Source organism: Euleptes europaea, chromosome 2 (assembly GCF_029931775.1).
Source record: "Euleptes europaea isolate rEulEur1 chromosome 2, rEulEur1.hap1, whole genome shotgun sequence".
Taxonomy (NCBI): Eukaryota; Metazoa; Chordata; class Lepidosauria; order Squamata; family Sphaerodactylidae; genus Euleptes; species Euleptes europaea.
In genome coordinates, this window is record NC_079313.1 from 109,907,577 (window position 1) to 109,924,675 (window position 17,099).

At 42.4% G+C, this 17,099-nt stretch overlaps 1 protein-coding gene across 1 annotated transcript in view; it reads right to left on the bottom strand.

The window, feature by feature from the left end:
* Positions 1-17,099, bottom strand: part of PTPRT (protein tyrosine phosphatase receptor type T) — a 764,724-nt gene that overhangs the window by 111,582 nt on the left and 636,043 nt on the right. The window contains exon 16 of the mRNA XM_056844110.1: positions 10,710-10,739. Coding sequence (XP_056700088.1) covers positions 10,710-10,739 — 30 coding nt within the window. The remainder of the gene's footprint in view (positions 1-10,709; positions 10,740-17,099) is intronic.

Sequence of the window (17,099 nt, forward strand, 5' to 3'; positions counted from 1 at the left end):
TCAAACACCACTTCAAAACTTCACTGAAGCCTTTGCACATTCTCTATATCCCCTATAATTTCAATGAATACATATTCTTCCTTTCTATTCCCACCTTTACCATAGGGTTGCCAGGTCCCTCTTCGCCACCAGCAAGAGGTTTTTGGGGCGGAGCCTGAAGAGGGTAGGGTCTGGGGAGGGGAGGGACTTCAATGCCATAGAATCCAATTGCCAAAGCAGCCATTTTCTCCAGGTGAACTGCTCTCTATTGGCTGGAGATCAGTTGTAATAGCAGGAGATTTCTAGCTACTACCTGGAGGTGAAGGTAAATAATCACCTATACCATACACAGTTAAGTCCAGGCAATAACTAGTCAATGGTATTCTTCAATAGTTCAAGAATTTTTAAGGATTTCTTTGCCACGGAAAAAAATTCATTCCGAATATGGGTGTTCTTTTTATTGGCTGGAGATCAGTTGTAATAGCAGGAGATTTCTAGCTACTACCTGGAGGTTGGCAACCCTACTCTACTACCTTTTATTCCCTTTGTTTTCTACTTCATGTTACATTTTAGATTAAGAGAGCAGGAAGTATTCTTTCATGGCATCATGTATATTGTTCGCACTGTATTAGTAGATTCTACCGAGTTTAAAGCATTCCCAAAACATTGTCCTCAAATACTGTCTTAGGGTTTTAATGTATAATTGTTCTGAAGGAGAAGTGCAAATTCAACTGTACACACACTGGTGACATTACAGCCTATCATACTAGTCCTTTGCCTTTGGTTTTATATATTATCACATTGATGTCACAATGACTTCAGTATTTCTGAACCACATGCTCAGGAGTAATGGCAGTCTCCTTGATTTGCTAATAGAACAGGGCTATGTGAATTGCTTTGGCACCAGGAGTTCTGCAGATTTCTCAGTGGGAAATGCTAATCTAAAATGAATGAGTCCTCAGTAATGAGCGCTCTGGACGGCTGGGGTGAACTGCTATGGATGCTTTAGAAAGGTTTGTAAAGAAAGGTGAGAATTGCTTATTAAATTCAGCTTAAATTATTTCTGGCAACAAATGCCTGGATGCCCTGATGCTTCAGTTTCTTCAAAATGATGCTGAAGTACAAAGGACTGGATCTGGCAAGTGTACTTTGCTGTTCAGGAGATGAACAACACTGTTTTGATTTTGAATGGCCCGTGCAGAATGGAATACTCAGCCTTCAAAGGCACATCTGCAGCAAAGCGATTCCAAGTGATCCCATTGCCCCTGGTGAGGACACAGGAGAACCCAGAACACTGGCCAGGACTGGAATGTTGAGAGGAAAAGGTTTAGTAGAGGTTCGCATCCTTCACCTGGCTCATGAACCAACTGAAGTGGCAGCTGGTTTGCCAACACCAATGAGAACGTTTGGAGAGTGAGGAAGCCAAGAAACCTGCGCAGAAAAAGTTGTGCAACGGACCATTTGTTGAGATGAATGGCGTCTTTTCATAACACTACACATTTTCAAAGGTTTGTTGGTTTGTAAATTTATATACAAGCCATGTGTTTAAAGGTTTTGGAAGAGGTGTGCTTAAATAATTAAAATGTTCACCTTTTTTTTAGTTCTGTTCCAAGTTGCTTTACCAAAAGTGAGCCCGAACACCCCAAACACAGTTCCTCTAAACTTGGGTGGGACTTAATTATTCGACGTGTGGAGTTATTGTAACAAGGAGGAAAAAGCAAGGAAAGTCCAAAGCTTTTTAAAAGAATGATTATTCCATTACTGGCTCTGAATTCAAAGAAGAGTACCATGTCAGTCTTTCAGGCTCTCTTCCTCCATCATGTCCCCACAGGAAAACAAACAAACTTCACCTATGGGTGAGTGCTTCTCACAGCATTGTATCACAATGGTTGGATACAATTCTTCTGTGAACAGCCCCCGCTCCAAGCCAATCCTGAGGATTGGGAAAAATCTCTGAAACCTCAGTGGGATGCAGCATGGGGGTGGGGGAGCAATAGAAAGAAAAGAGAAATGGCAGAAATTATACTCATGCAAGCACTAAATATATTCAGAAAGCCTTCTGTGCTCACATGGGGTACATTAGGGTTGCCAGCTCTGGGTTAAGAAACAACTGGAGATTTGGGGGGCAGAGCCTGAGGAGGGCGGGGTTTGGAGAGGGTAGGGACTTCAATTGCCAAAGCGGCCATTTTCTCCAGGTGAACTGATCTCTATCGGCTGGAGATCAGTTGTAATAGCAGGAGATCTCCAGCCACCACCTGGAGGTTGGCAACCCTAGGGGAAATGGGGATGATTTATGGTGTTCCAGAGAATTAATGAGTAGTTTTTGAACAAGTGTAGGGACTGGGAAAGGGAAGGTCGCAAAGATCCCTTCTGCAAACTTGCTGTGTTCCCAGGAAAAAATAATGGATCCAACCCACAAGAGTCCTGCTAAGAAAAAAAGGTTAAAACAAACAAAAAAGGTTAAAGTATTCATCTCCTCCAGAGCTTGCTTCAGTAACAGAAGACAGCCTGCCAGAGTGTTGAGCTGTTTTCTGAATGACAGAAGCATTTATTTGAAAAGTGCTTCCCTTCCACAAATAAGGCAATGGAAATGCTGTATCTGAATTGCTGACAAGCCATATCACTGACAGCTCTTGATCTCTTCGTTGACCAGCTATCCATGAGCACAACAACTGGAACATCTAAGGAAAGTGGCTTTCATCCCATTAGTGTCAGTCCCTGGCAGATTACAGGGCTGTAGGAAATGGGAAGGTAGTAGGAACTCCCCAGCCAGTTATCAAACATTGAGAAGAAGCATTTGTTTTGTGCATTATGCAAATAGAAGGCACTTGAAGGAATAATGTCTGGATGGGTTCTTCAAAGAAGAAGGTAAGAGCATACGTACTGACACAAATGAAATAGTGAATCATCAATGCCAAGGAATCAGTGTATATTTTACTTTTACTTGTCCAAGAATGAAGAGGAATGTGAGGAGGCAGATGATTAAAATGCTTTCAAAGCACCAAGGAAGAAGCCTTTACCGAAGCCTGCCTGGTATTTAAAGAGGACTGCATTTCATTAACGTCATGCAGTAGTTACAGACCTGTTAACGCAACAGATGGTCCTAAAATGTGAACTCTTGAACTCGTTTTAAGTACTGCTGTTTACATATTTATCAAACAACAAAAACAGGGTGTTTTTTTTTAATTTCCTTCCTTTTGTCCTGGGATATGATAATATAAAAAAGAAGAACAACTATCAAAGTTGGGGCTCATGTTTTGAACCAATGTGGTATAGTGGTTAAGGTACAGGACTTGGATCATAGACATTGGGCTAAAATCTACATTGCAGAGCACACTGACTGATCTCTATCTTAGCATCACCTAACTTGAAGAAGAAGAAAAAGAGTTGGTTTTTATATGCCAACTTTCTCTACCACTTAAGGAAGAATCAAATTGGCTTACAATCCCCTTCCACTCCCCACAACAGAAACCCTGTGAGGTAGGTGGGGCTGAGAGAGTTGTGACTAGCCCAAGGTCACCCAGCTGGATTCATGTGTAGGAGTGGGGAAACAAATCCAGTTCACCAGATTAGCCTCCGTCACTCATGTGGAGGAGTGGGGAATCAAACCTGGTTCTCCAGTTCAGAGTCCACCACTCCAAACCACCACGCTTAACCACTAAACCAAGCTGGTGTGGGATCCAAAGCACACACAGTGAAGCCAATTGAGTAGGCCTGCTCCCTAAGGCTGCAGACCTTGAAGTCTATGCCGGGGAGGGGGGAAACTTGGTGTGTACTGCAAAAACAGGACATGCTAATTTGGGGGGGGAATGGGGGGGGTAATTGTTTTAGCCATTATATTCAGGCACAATTTTCAGGTTTGGGAATTTCAGCACCTGAAAAGGATGTATTATGAAAAAATCCTAACCTGAAATTAAAAAAAGATCCCCCCTACCCTTTAAAATAAAAATAAAATAAAAAGGTGCCTCTAGGAAGCCCACAAACAAGATGACTGCAGCAGCATCTTGCCTGTGTCCCACTGCACCTAATATAATAGGCATGCTCCTCTGATCCTGGAGAGAATAGGTATGCATCATGACTAGTATTCATTTTGATTAGTAGCCATGGATAGCCCTATCTTCCATGAACATGTGCACTCCCCTCTTGAAACCTTCCAAGGCCATTAGCCCGCCCACCATTTTTTGGCGGTGGGGCAAGATCTGCTGCCTCCAATACTGGGGACAGGGAGAAACTTCCAGTAGGCACAATGATAGCATGTTCAGCCCTTTCCAGGATGAAGGCTAGCTCTGCCGGACCATCAGCTGTTAGTTGGCATCTTTCTTGCGGAACCAGAGCTATTTCCCAGACTGGTTGCTTCTCTTTCCTTCTACACTCCTGTGCCTCCCCGAAAAACTACCCAAATTCCAGGAGATAAATTTTTGTTCCTCACAGAATTTGGCGAGTGCTTTGCATCTTTTCAGGTGTCTCTGAGCCAATCCCAAACAACTAATTTTGGGTATAGTTTTGGCTCAAGTATATCCAAATGGACACCCTTAGTCTCTTGTAGATGTGCATCAGGATATATCCAGGCTGAAAATATACTCAAAATTAGTAATTTTAGCTTGGCCCTGGTATATCTGAATAAAAGCAAACAGTCCCAAAATTCTGGGAGTAACAAACGTAACCTTGGGAGTAACCCCCCAAATTGCCCTTTAATGTTTTTCTTTTAAATAAAGAGAAGGAAGGTATGCAGCTGTTGAAACTTCCTTTGGTGGGAGTCTTGTGAAGGCATGGCCAACTGCAGTTTGCAGCCAGGAGCCCATGTACTAGGCTGGTGGTTCAGCAGTTGGTGGTCCAGCTGTTGGGGCCCAGGTGGCTTTACCTGCAATAGAAGAAAAACCCAGTAGCTGCGATACCTTCCCTTTCCCCCTAACCTGAGGGCAACACAAATGGATGGGGTAGGGAGAAAAGACAGAGAAAGGCAGCGAAGCTGGCTGATTTTTAAAAGGAGGAAGACTTTATGTCGGCCTCGGAGAAGATGGGCTCAATCTCTTAAGCCTTAAGGCATCTGTTCCAGTCTCTTGTCTAAAACAAAAGTGCTGCTTCAGTGCTAACTGTGGTTTGCCCAGCAGTTGATGAAACAGAATGTAACTCTTCTAATAAGTACGATTCCGTTCCATTCATAGGGCTTTGGCATGAGAACACTACGCCAGCCCTTGCAAAATGTACAAAAGACGGCACAGTCACAGCACTTTGCAGACTGTATCCTAGAAATATAAAAAGAATGGATGTTTTATTTATTTTCAGCGGACCTATAGAAAATGGGAATAGATTCAGCATGTAAATGGTGTCATTTCCCAAAAGTGGCTGGTATAAATTTATCTCAATGACTCCACTTTGAAACACTTCTTTTAAGAACAATTCCGTCTATTACCTTATGCATGAGACTGCAGCTGGAGTAAAATTGGTCCTTCACAACACCAATTGTTTACACTCATTGTTAACTTTGCCATTCATGAATCACAAACAGTGGCTGGGAACTCATCTTGGGGTTGGTGATGATTCCAACTCGCTCAGATGAGGATGGGTTAGATGCTAAGGTGCCACAAACGGGAAACACTTCTGCTCAGCCAAGGAAGGAACCCTTTGCAGATTGCTCACTGAAGTTGTAATCTTTAATATTGCTGTCCCCTGATATTCAGGAACAGCTTCTGGGTGGCATGGTGCACTGTAGAAGATGACTGAAGGCAGGAAGGATGAGTTCCGCAAGCAGAGCTCTGTTTGCAGTTCTTTGGATGTTTTGGACTCTGGGATCTGAACCAGGAAGGTAAAGGTGATAATAAGAACTAGTTTACTAAACTTCTGTGGTCTATCCTCAGGTCTCAGGATCTTTTTTAGGCACAGAAAATAACAGATACGTGCAACATTAGCTTGCAGGCAGTAGAAGCCTCCACATTAGCAAGCCTAACATAAAAAGTAGGTGATATATCATGATGGGTAGCGGTGTTAGTCTTTCTACAGCAGCAGAAAAGAGGAAGAGTCCAGTAGCACCTTAAAGACTAACAAAATTTCTGGCAGGGTATGAGCTTTTGGGGACCACCGCTTGCATAAAGGTAAAGGTAAAGGTCCCCTGTTCAAGCACTGGGTCATTCCTGACCCATGGGGTGATGTCACATCCCGACGTTTACTAGGCAGACTTTGTTTACGGGGTGGTTTGCCAGTGCCTTCCCCAGTCATCTTCCCTTTACCCCTAGCAAGCTGGGTACTCATTTTACCGACCTCGGAAGGATGGAAGGCTGAATCAGCCTTGAGCCAGCAACCTACAACCAACTTCTGTTGGGATCAAACTCAGGTCGTGAGCAGAGCTTGGACTGCAGTACTCTACACCACCAATAACAAATTGGCTGGATGGTATCGTGAGGTGATTATAGAAGGTCTGGGATCTGGTTGTTCGCTGAGGAACATGAGACTATGAATTCTTTGAAAAAGCCAGATATGAAGCCAGAATACTGGGGAGATGTTTTTTATATAGAATTATATTCACATATTCTGCCCCTTTCTTCTTTGGAAAAATGCTTGGGATTGAGAATGCCTGCATACACTCCCAGCTGCCTTTAATTTAAAAACTTAAACGTAAACTTAATCCATTGCACCACCAAAGTAGATATCTACAGCTCTCAACATGATATATTGCTAGAATATATAATATTTTATTGCAATGCTAATGCTTTTATAATGACTGCTACAACAAATTAATTTACGTACACATCTGACATCAGAACCCATCTGATCCAGCATTAATCTAAGATCAGATCTCACATGTTGTTGGCATTTTTTCAATAGTCATTCTAGTGTACAAGAAACCGTATAAGATTCTGTTAATATTGTCTTTAAAAAATCCTGATAGAAACATTGGGGTTCTAATTTCCATGCTCTTATTTCTGCTATGATACTATTCGGCTTTTGTTTTAATGTGTATGTGGATGAGCATGAACCTCCTGCAGAGACTTTGCCAAAGTGACTAACAATTTTCAGGCCACCACAGAATTAATCCAATCAGCAATGGGAGAAGAAGGGGCATATATATCCCTGCCTTTCACTAATTTGAAATCATAAGGCTTTTATGGATGCACTATCAAGAAAATAATAATCCAATATACATAAAATATGATAGCAATTGTCTGCTAAATGCAGAGGCTGTTTTAAAGCTGGATTACAGCATTAGAGATTCTAATGGCATGAAATAAAGAAATGATGCTAAACAAATACATTTATGATTCATTCTTAACTAAGCCACATGGCAAATTTTGGATCTTTCTTGATAAGTATTACAAAATGTATATTAGGAATTGGCTTTTGTAGTCAGAAGACACTGTTTTTGTGAAATCCGCTAAGCACAATGCCTACGCCAGTTAAAACAAAGTACTTGCCTCTAAACTGCTTTATGCCTTTTACAGAACAATCCTAAACACAGTTACTAAATCCACTGAAGTCAATGGGCTTACAAATGTGCAATCCTGTTTTGGATTGCACTGGGTTTTGTTTTATAAATTCAAGGGTCAAACTAGATACGACTTGAAGGGTTCGAACTACTTTTTAAGTTAAAGGCGGCTGGGTGTGCATGCTGGCATCATATTGCAGTACTGGGGTGGAGTGGGGTGGGTCAAAATTCACACACACACACACAAAGAGAGAGAGAGACAGCATGGTATGTATATTTCCCCACTGAAGCAACTATCAAAAGTGGAGAGCTGATCATGAAAATGATGTAGAGGAATAGGCTCACCCAGTGCTAAAGCACTGATATTATTCAGACACCTTCCCCCCTCCCCGCTGATGTCTGCTTTTAATTGTTTTTAAAAGTGGGAGAGCCTGATCTCCCATATCTCATCTAGTTGTCCCAGGTTTACTTACCCGATTGATGTGTACTGGGCATATTTACATCCTTAATAAGAAAGCTCTCAACAAGGAAGTCCGTCCACACTTGGCAGGCACAAGCCTGTCAATTTCTCTTCCCCCACACAAAGGCAAAACTCCAATAAAATGTTGCGGGAGAAACTTCAGTGGATTTCTCCAGTTCCATAACTAGAGTTGCCAGGCAATAGGAGTAGCCACTTATTGGCAAAGGCTGAGAACAAGAAGAAAAGCCTTGCACAGACTCCTATAGATGCATAGAGGTAAAATATACATCAGCACATAGAGAGGCAGGCAAAACGTTTTAGTTTGAAACACGGCCTGTGGGGCATATCCAGCCCTTGAGAGCTCTTATCCGGCCTGCAAGGGAGCCCCCCAACCCCAGTCTTGATGTGAGCTGGTGATTCCACTGTGGGCTTGCCAGCCAAGGCAGCCAAACCCCGCCCCCCCCCAATTCTGATCTGGGCTGGTGAGGCATGGCCTGGCCCAACCAAGTGACATTTGAGTCATATCTGGAGCTTGTAACAAATGAGTTTGACACCCCTGCACTATAAGGTAAAGGTCCCCTGGGCAAGAACCGGGTCATTCCTGACCCATGGAGTGACATCACATCCTGACGTTTACGAGGCAGACTTTGTTTTATGGGGTGGATTGCCAGTGCCTTCCCCAGTCATCTTCCCTTTATCCCCAGCGAGCTCATTTTACCCCCCCCCCAGGGTACTCATTTTACCGACCTCGGAAGGATGGAAGGCTGAGTCAACCTTGAGCCGGCTACCTGAAACCAACTTCCGTCGGGATCGAATGCAGGTAGTGAGCAGAGCTTTTGACTGCAGTACTGCAGCTTACCACTCTGCACCACGGGGCCCTGAACTATACCACTTTGATAATGCATATAATCTCCCACTCTGATAACGTATATAATCTCCCACTCATGTGGTTCTATTGTTCTTACATGTTTACTTAATATACCAGAGACTCGCTTTCCCATCACTGGCATGCTATGTAAACATGCAGCGACAGCCAATGTTTGTGGAAGCTTATACATCCCCAGATCAGTATGAAAGTAACCACACAGGTGGAAGCAATCATGTGCTACAGTTATGATGTGAGGCTGCCCTATGGCTGAATCTCTATCCATGCTGCTGATAGGTGGGTGGTAGAATCCTAGGGTACTGTTAGATCATGTAGGCAGATGCCATATTGGGAATGTACCTCAATGGGAATGCTGTGAAAAAACCCAATGTGGTTCACGGAACCCATGTAATTCCATTTTCTCAATATTATCATAAATGATATCACCCGGCTTTCACGCCAGAGTATCTCTAAACATCCAAAAGGAAAATTTCCACTGTGTATTCATCGATCACCCTCCCACAAAGAAGTCTCAGATCAAACCAGATAGGAGCAGCATCTTGCTATTTCCTACTTTCATTTCCTCTCTCCTCCATTCTCACTTCTGTCTTGCTATTTAAACTCAAAAAGCGGTTCCTCTAGGAATATGCTCAGGTACTTTTTTAATCTGTTGAGCCACCTCTTTCCCTCCATGCCTGAGAATATGGGTTTCATGAGCAGAGAGTCTATGGGTTTGAATCTCACCCTCCCTATTCCCATACTAGGTTGGAATCAAACATACAGCTGACTCCTAAGACATCTTGCTGCTCAAGGGAAAAAAAATCCTTTTGCACATAGAAGAAGTCTTTTGGTCACAGAAGAAATTGTTCTGTGAATGGAAGGGTGCCTTCGTATTCATCACTGAGTCTGATCCAATCTAGTCTTTTTCTCACTTAGTTGATCCAAATATAGCTTGGTGACAGTCCACAGTGGTTGGACACTGTGTGAAACTGGATGCTGGACTAGATGGACCACTGGTCTGATCCAGCAGGGCTCTTCTTATGTTCAAATTCATTCCCAAAACCCAGCCTCAGAGGGGACTCTCAAAACTTCACATTTAATACAGCTCTGTAATGAAGGGGAAAACTGTAACTATCCAGATTGGAGTTAGTTTTAACTCTTGTGTCACCCAATGAAGTCAAATGCTTACCAATTAATTTATTTAGATATTTATTCCCAACTTACTTCCCAAGGTAGAAGAAGAACAGTTGTTTTTATACCTTGCTTTTCTCTATCTTTAAGGAGTCTTAAAGTAGCTTACAATCACCTTCCTCTCCCCACAACAGACACCTTGTGAGGTAGATGGGGCTGAGAGAGTTCTGAGAGATCTGTGACTAGCCCAAGGTCACCCAGCAGGCTTCATGTGTATGAGTGGGGAAACCAACCCAGTTCACCGCTCTTAACCACTACACCATGCTAGTAACTTACATCATTCTTCAATCCTCCATTTTATCCCCACAGGCTGAGAGAGAGTGACTAGCCCCAGATCACCCATCAAGCTTCCATGGCAGAATGGGGATTCGACCGTGAGTCTCCTTGGTCCTAATCCTATGCTCCAACCACTCTATCACACTGGGTTTCATCTGTTTTCAGTGGCACTATTTTAAGGAAGATGTGGAAGGCAAATACAACAGCATGATGTTTGGACTGTTATTAACTGTCTAGTAACCTATACAGGCAGAGATGATTTATTCAACAAGGCTGCAAGGGACGAGTAAGGATTAACGTGCAAGGACTTAAACTACAAAACAAAGCGAGGCAGTGTTGTTGTTTTTTTTGTAATCACGAGGGGCTCAAAATAGAGGGAAATGCAAACTATTCCAAAAACAAAGACCAACAGATGGCAAAAAGAGAGAGGGTAACTGGTAAACGAATTGTAAGAAAAGAAAAGAAATGCAACTGTAATGAGCATGCTCAAGGAAAATCATATCCAGCTAGGTACTTACAAGTAATAGGAGTAGGAATATGCATTTCTTCTAAATATTGATGGGCAGCCAGATGAAGAAAATGTCCAAAAGTGGGGAAAGAGGAAAAAAGCATGATTAGACTTTATATCAATGGTGCTGGTTTTGAAACGTACACAGTATTGCAGTGCTCTATCTACGACCCATTGATCGCTTCGAAGAGGAATTCCTGGGTTCTGTCCCTACAGCTGCCACTAATGTATTGCGTGGTCCTGGGCAAGTCACTTCACTGTGCTTTGAGTTCCTCATCACACAATAACGGTAACTACCTACTGTTTCAAAGCGGCTTAGGATCTCTCAATGAAAAACAACAACACATGATTACAAATAAGCTAGTTACGGTAATAACAAAAGCTGAAGTGGGGAGGACGGTGAGTGCTTAGGCTGAGTCATGCATTGCATTTTCCAGTTCTGGGATTGCTCCTGCAAGACTTTCTTGCGCTTGATATAAAAAGGCAGTAAATAAACTCTAGACACAACATAACTCCTAGCAGTGTGTTCTACGTATCAATGATCTGTCTTCGAATGCTTTAGTATGAAATGATTTGTTGGCTTAGCAATGATTCTACCAATGCCCAAACAGTTGGTGGTAGCTAGCTGCATGCATACTTTAGATAGGAAACATTCCAGAAACTTCCTACACAGATTTCAATTATTGTAGAAAATACAAGATCATGCATGCATACTACTGTGGGATTCTGAGTACAATCCCGTATAATAGTACATGGTATTCCACACTGATGCAGAGGCAAGTTTTCATGATCAGTTACCATCAGTTTTTATACAACTGGGCCAGCTAGGAGACATGCGCAAATCAGATATGCGCCTCAGCACAGCTGCCAATGAATGGGGCTAGTGTCTTTCTGTAATTATTTTCCTCTTCAATTTTAACACAATAAAATAATAAATGTACAACAAACTACGTGCACTGTAAAAAAAAAAAAAGATAAAAAATTACTAAAATGATTCAAAGTCTGTCCATCAATTGAAACTTTTATGAAAGGGAAAATTTCAACCCAAAATCATACTGCATGAATCCACTTCAGAAATCTACTGTATTATGTAATCTAGATAATATTCCAATATTAAGTAACATACAACCATAATCAAAGCTCTTTTAATCACTTGTAGTCTCGAAGACCACATTGAAGGAAGAGTTAATTTTGAGTATGGTTCTGTCTTCAGCAAGGCAGGATAAGATCACTGTTCTGTGGAGAAAGCACACACTGCTACACCCACTTGGGGGGGGGGGCATGACAGCCCAGTGAAATGCTTGCCCTGGCATCTACCAGCTTGCCCTGGTACTACCAGCACAAGGAAAAAGCTAGGAAGAGGTGGCACACAGAGGGAGAGGGATGGAAATAAGATATACTTTGCTTATTCAGAGGTTAGTTGACTGTGTTACGGGGAGGGACTGTGGCTCAGTGGTACAGCATCTGCTTGGCATGCAGAAGGTCCCAGGTTCAATCCCCGACATCTCCAGTTAAAGGAACTAGGCAGATAGGTGATGTGAACGACCTCTGCCTGAGACCCTGGAGAGCTGCTGCTGGTCTGAGTAGACAATACTGACTTTGATGGACCAAGGGTCTGATTCAGTAGAAGGCAGCTTCATGTGTTCAACTTGCACTGATAATTTTGTAACCTTACATCTGCAGAAGAAGTAGCACAACACTTCTGTTAAAGTCAGCAGAGAGCCGCTGACATTTTGACAACTGCCTCCTAACTATATTTTCTTCGATCCATCTCTACCTCAACTAGGATTCTGCCTGACCCTGCTACTAAACAGCCCTGCAGCTGCTAACAATGTAAGTCCCGCAAAAGGAACACAGATATCATATATTAAATGGTTTGCATAAGGCTATACTGTTCCGTTCCCTCCCTCCAAAACAAAAACAAAATCCACGAATACTCAAGTAATAGGAAGTTTGCACAAAGGGAACATTTTTCTCCAGCAACAAAAACAGAGGGAGAACAAAACAAAATAAAGGGGAGACCAGACCTTCTCAGAACTCTTAAGAAATACTTTGGCTTCAGTCCTCAAAACACTAACTGCAGAACATCAGAAACATGGATCAGGCACCCCACATAGAATAAGCATGGGAAGGGATGCCCACGAAGCTGGGGCAGCCATGCTCCGGATGAGACCCACACCTGCTTCATCCTTTCCTCATTCTCCACCCCCCCCAAAAAAAGGAAGAAAGGTGCGTGAGGAACTCAAACATCTATAGCCTCAGAGTCTCTCCCTTCTGCTGGCTAAACAACGTTCCATACTCAACAGATTATCCCGTGTCCTCTATACGGGGGACTGTACAGAGCTAGCAAGAAAAGAGACCCCACCATGCACCAGTGAAAGGAATGGCAAAGCACAACTACTCCATAGCATCCACCTGAGTGGTGGCAGCTGTTAAATACCATGAATACCACTGAGTATTGTATCAGCAAATACCACACACCCTGCATTAGTGTTTATCAATTGAAAAGTATACTTTAAAAAAACCCTGCTGTGTGTCTAATTAGTTCTTTAATAATGCATAATTTAATTTTCCTCTTTACATATCTGTCATTAAATTGGTGTGGCCTGCATAGATAGAACCACCAATTTGAGTATTGTATCAGCAAATAAGTGAAACCCTGTTCTGGGCAAAGTTAAGATATATCCTTGACTACCTTCTGTCATCCTAACATAACAATTTTCATATGATTTCATCTTCATAGATTTTACCTTTACTTTTAGATATCACTCAAATAGATAGCATCCTCCAATACATTGCATAGGCTATTCTCGATAACAATAACCTTGTTACCTAAAGCTAGAAAAGTCAAGGACATATCAATTTTGGAATAATCGTTCCTTGCTTTATTTAAAAAATGTATAATCATTCTCTTCTGTGCCCTCTATCTCTGTATCTGCTAAAACACTTCATTCCTTTCTTACACCGTCTATTTTAATAGTTCTTAAATAGTTTCTTTTTATTTTGTAAACCAATTTTTTTGTTGTTGCATTCATATCAACCAACTCAAATGTTTGTTTGTTTTTCCCTTCTATGAATTCTATTACTATTTTTGAAAGATTAAAAAAAACCTTTCAGTACTGGGCAAAAATATTTACGTGCTAAAATGTAATTGTTTATTTCTTAAATTAATAGTCTCCTTTTATGATGATATACTAGATTGGTCTGTAGAGTAACTCAGCTCTTTAACAAATTTTCCCTTCAGTCTTTTGGGTGCAACCCATATTGACATGGTAGTGGTCGGAGTGCAAGACTTAACTAGCTTAAACTTAGGTTTGCCAGCTCTGGGTTGGGAAATACCTGGAGAATTTTGGGGTGGAGCCTGAGGAGGGCAGGGTTTGGGGGGTGGAGGGACTTCAATGGGGTATAATGCCATAGAGTCCATCTTCCACAGTAGCCATTTTCTCCAGATGAACTGATCTCTCTCACCTGGAGATCAGTTCTAATAGAAGGAGATCTCCAGCCACCACCTGGAAGTTGGCAACCCTACTTAAACTAGTAAGGACAATTCCAATTTCAGGAACAAGGGTTTTGCACTCGGTACCAGCCAAGGCAGAGCCTGAGGAACCGTAAGGGATGGCTGGTCCTTTGCTGGTAAGCTGAAACTTGTGATCTTTTTTTCCTTTTGGACGTCTAGGATGGCTTTTTGTAGGCATGTTATAGCTCATTGCATGATGTTGTTTTTACAGAGGTCTTTGTGCCCTATAACTAAGCATTTCGTTATCTATAAGGAGTATGTGTATCAAGGCAAAACAAATCAACTGAAGAAGCAATTCATATTGTGAAACGATCACCTATCCGGAGGTGCCGTTTTGGATTGGACCTATCTACTTTATTGGAAAGTCTCTGGACTTGGACTACAATTGATATACTGGATTACAGTTTTGTATTTCCCAATTCGGGACATTTTCGTTGGAACCTTATGCTATTCGTCTGATTGGCATTGGACTTTGATGATTATTATTGAGGAGATCTGATGGTGAAGTAACCGATTTGTGTTAACATTTACACGTGATTTATGTTTGTACTGCTAAGGTAAATTACTTATTACTATACATCTTTGAGCTGGTGCTGTTATTTCCTTAACTTCGTTGTATCAGCACACGTTTCTTTCCATAAGTTATACCACCTGGAAGTTGGCAACCCTACTTAAACTAGTAAGGACAATTCCAATTTCAGGAACAAGGACAGTGCTGTTCAGTATTTTTGATTCTGAAATCCAAGCATGACAGATATTTCAAGCCCATACTTGACTGTGCTGATCTCTGTGGCTATACGAGACTGGAGATTCTGTGAGAATGACTTTCATGGCCAAAGCTTAAGAGGCTCAGAACAAGCAGCAGCCCTGTCATTAAGGACTAAAAAATATACAGTGTTGTAAATTACTCTCTTAGCACAGTTCTTCACTTGACTCTTCTCTATATGGGGTGCTATTAATAGTAGAGAAAAGTGAAATGATGAGAAGTAGAAAAGGATGAGTTGGTTTTTAAACCCCGCTTTTCTCTACCTTTAAGGGGTCTCAAAGTGGATTACAATCGACTTTCTTTTCCCTCCCCACAGCAGACACTTTGTGATATAGGTGGGGCTGAGAGAGTTCGGAGAGAACTGTGACTGGCCCAAGGTCACCCATCAGGCTTCATGTGGAGGAGTGGGGAAACAAACCTGGTTCACCAGATTAGAGTATGCTGCTTATGTGGAGGAGTGGGGAATCAAACCTGGTTCTCCAGATGAGAGTCCACTGCTCTTAATCACTATATCAAAAGCTCCTATAGTTCCACCTATATCTGTGCATTCCTGAAGGGGGAACAAGTTGGCTTAGGAGTTTATGTGATGTCGAGGCGGTGTAAGTGTCTGGTTATCCCAAGATAATGGTCCCTTACACCACTGCAGAAGGCATCCCTGCCGGCCCCAGTACACCATGCTGTATTGCATGTCTCCGGCGCTGGGGTGCCTTCCAGTGGTGTTCTCCTGGCGCAAATCCCCGCGCCAGCATCCTAGGATGCATTCCCAGGGAGTTCTGAAGGGTGGAACTGCCTTTAGCAGCTTCCAAACCCCTTTCACCCAGGGAATGCCTCCCAGGACGGTGTGGCGCAGGCCTGCTTTCCCCTGTGGGGGTAAAAGCCTTTTTCCCTGTTTTATTTTTTTGGGGAAAAGGCTTTCCCCCCTTCGTGGTGGCTGGGAAGCTGTCCTGGCCACCGCAGTTCACTCCCCGCCCCCCAGGAATGGGCTCATTGTCTCATTCATGTTTTCCTGCTATGTGCTAGGTCTTCAAGATCTGGAGGTACAATGTCTGCAAAATATTCACGCTGGAAAAATATACATATATGTATGATATAATCTCAAAGGGTATGTCAGCAACTATTTTCATATTTAGAACATTAGACTGTGCTCCAAGTTCTTGCTTAATCCTTTGAAAATGTTATCACCACCTGTGCATAAATGTCTCGGGTAACAAGGAAGTCCAGGGAATCCCTAATCTCCCACCTGCCTCCTTGGCTCCCACATGTTGGTCCTCCTTTGCACCACTACCATGGCCTTCCCACTTTCTTCCTCTACCACATGCAGCACAGTTCATCTCTTATCCATTTACTATTTCGCTCATTAAGAATATTTGTGTACATGCTATATCCACAAAGATTTGAGTACTTGTCTAATTCTGGTTCTCCATTGTTTTGGATTGGTTGGTTGTTGTTTTTTGGTGCGTCTTCCTTGGGGGGAGGGAGGTGACCTGCTTCTTCTTCTGTGACATCTAGAATCTGCAGAGTAGTGAGAGTTCTTCCTTAGAGGGCACATGTTTAACTACAAATGTACAAGGGAAATGTGCTGAAGCTGCAAAAGAATCAGCCTTTTAGTCAGACTGTTTTAGCCTTGCAAGATGGCTTTTATTATTTTATCAGCATTAAGAGCGGTACACAAGAAAGAGTTTCTTGAAGAATCCAAGGAACAGTGCAGCTAAAATTAAATTTTAAATGGTATGTTCTCTACGGATGTTAGTCCCATTGCTATCAAAAATGAGAGATTCCTGTGATACCTCATGGTAATTACTTTGTTGCTGCCTTAGCAGACTAATAATGCATTTCGCCATTGGCATGGGATGGCTCATGGAATATGCTTCTCATACTGGAGTGGAGGATACTATAGTCTTTCAAGTGATAGCCCATACAGAAGAAGCAGCCTTTTTCTATTTGTGTGGGGCATGATCCGGCTGGCGGATGATGTTACACTTAGTTATAAACAGAGACTTGGATCCACACAGAGCATAACTTCCTTGCCTTCTCCCTCTCACTGCAGGCCATTATGCCCCCTGTGCTGTCTGGAGTTTTTCCTTGAAGTAGGTATTGCTCTGGTTAGTATTTGGATG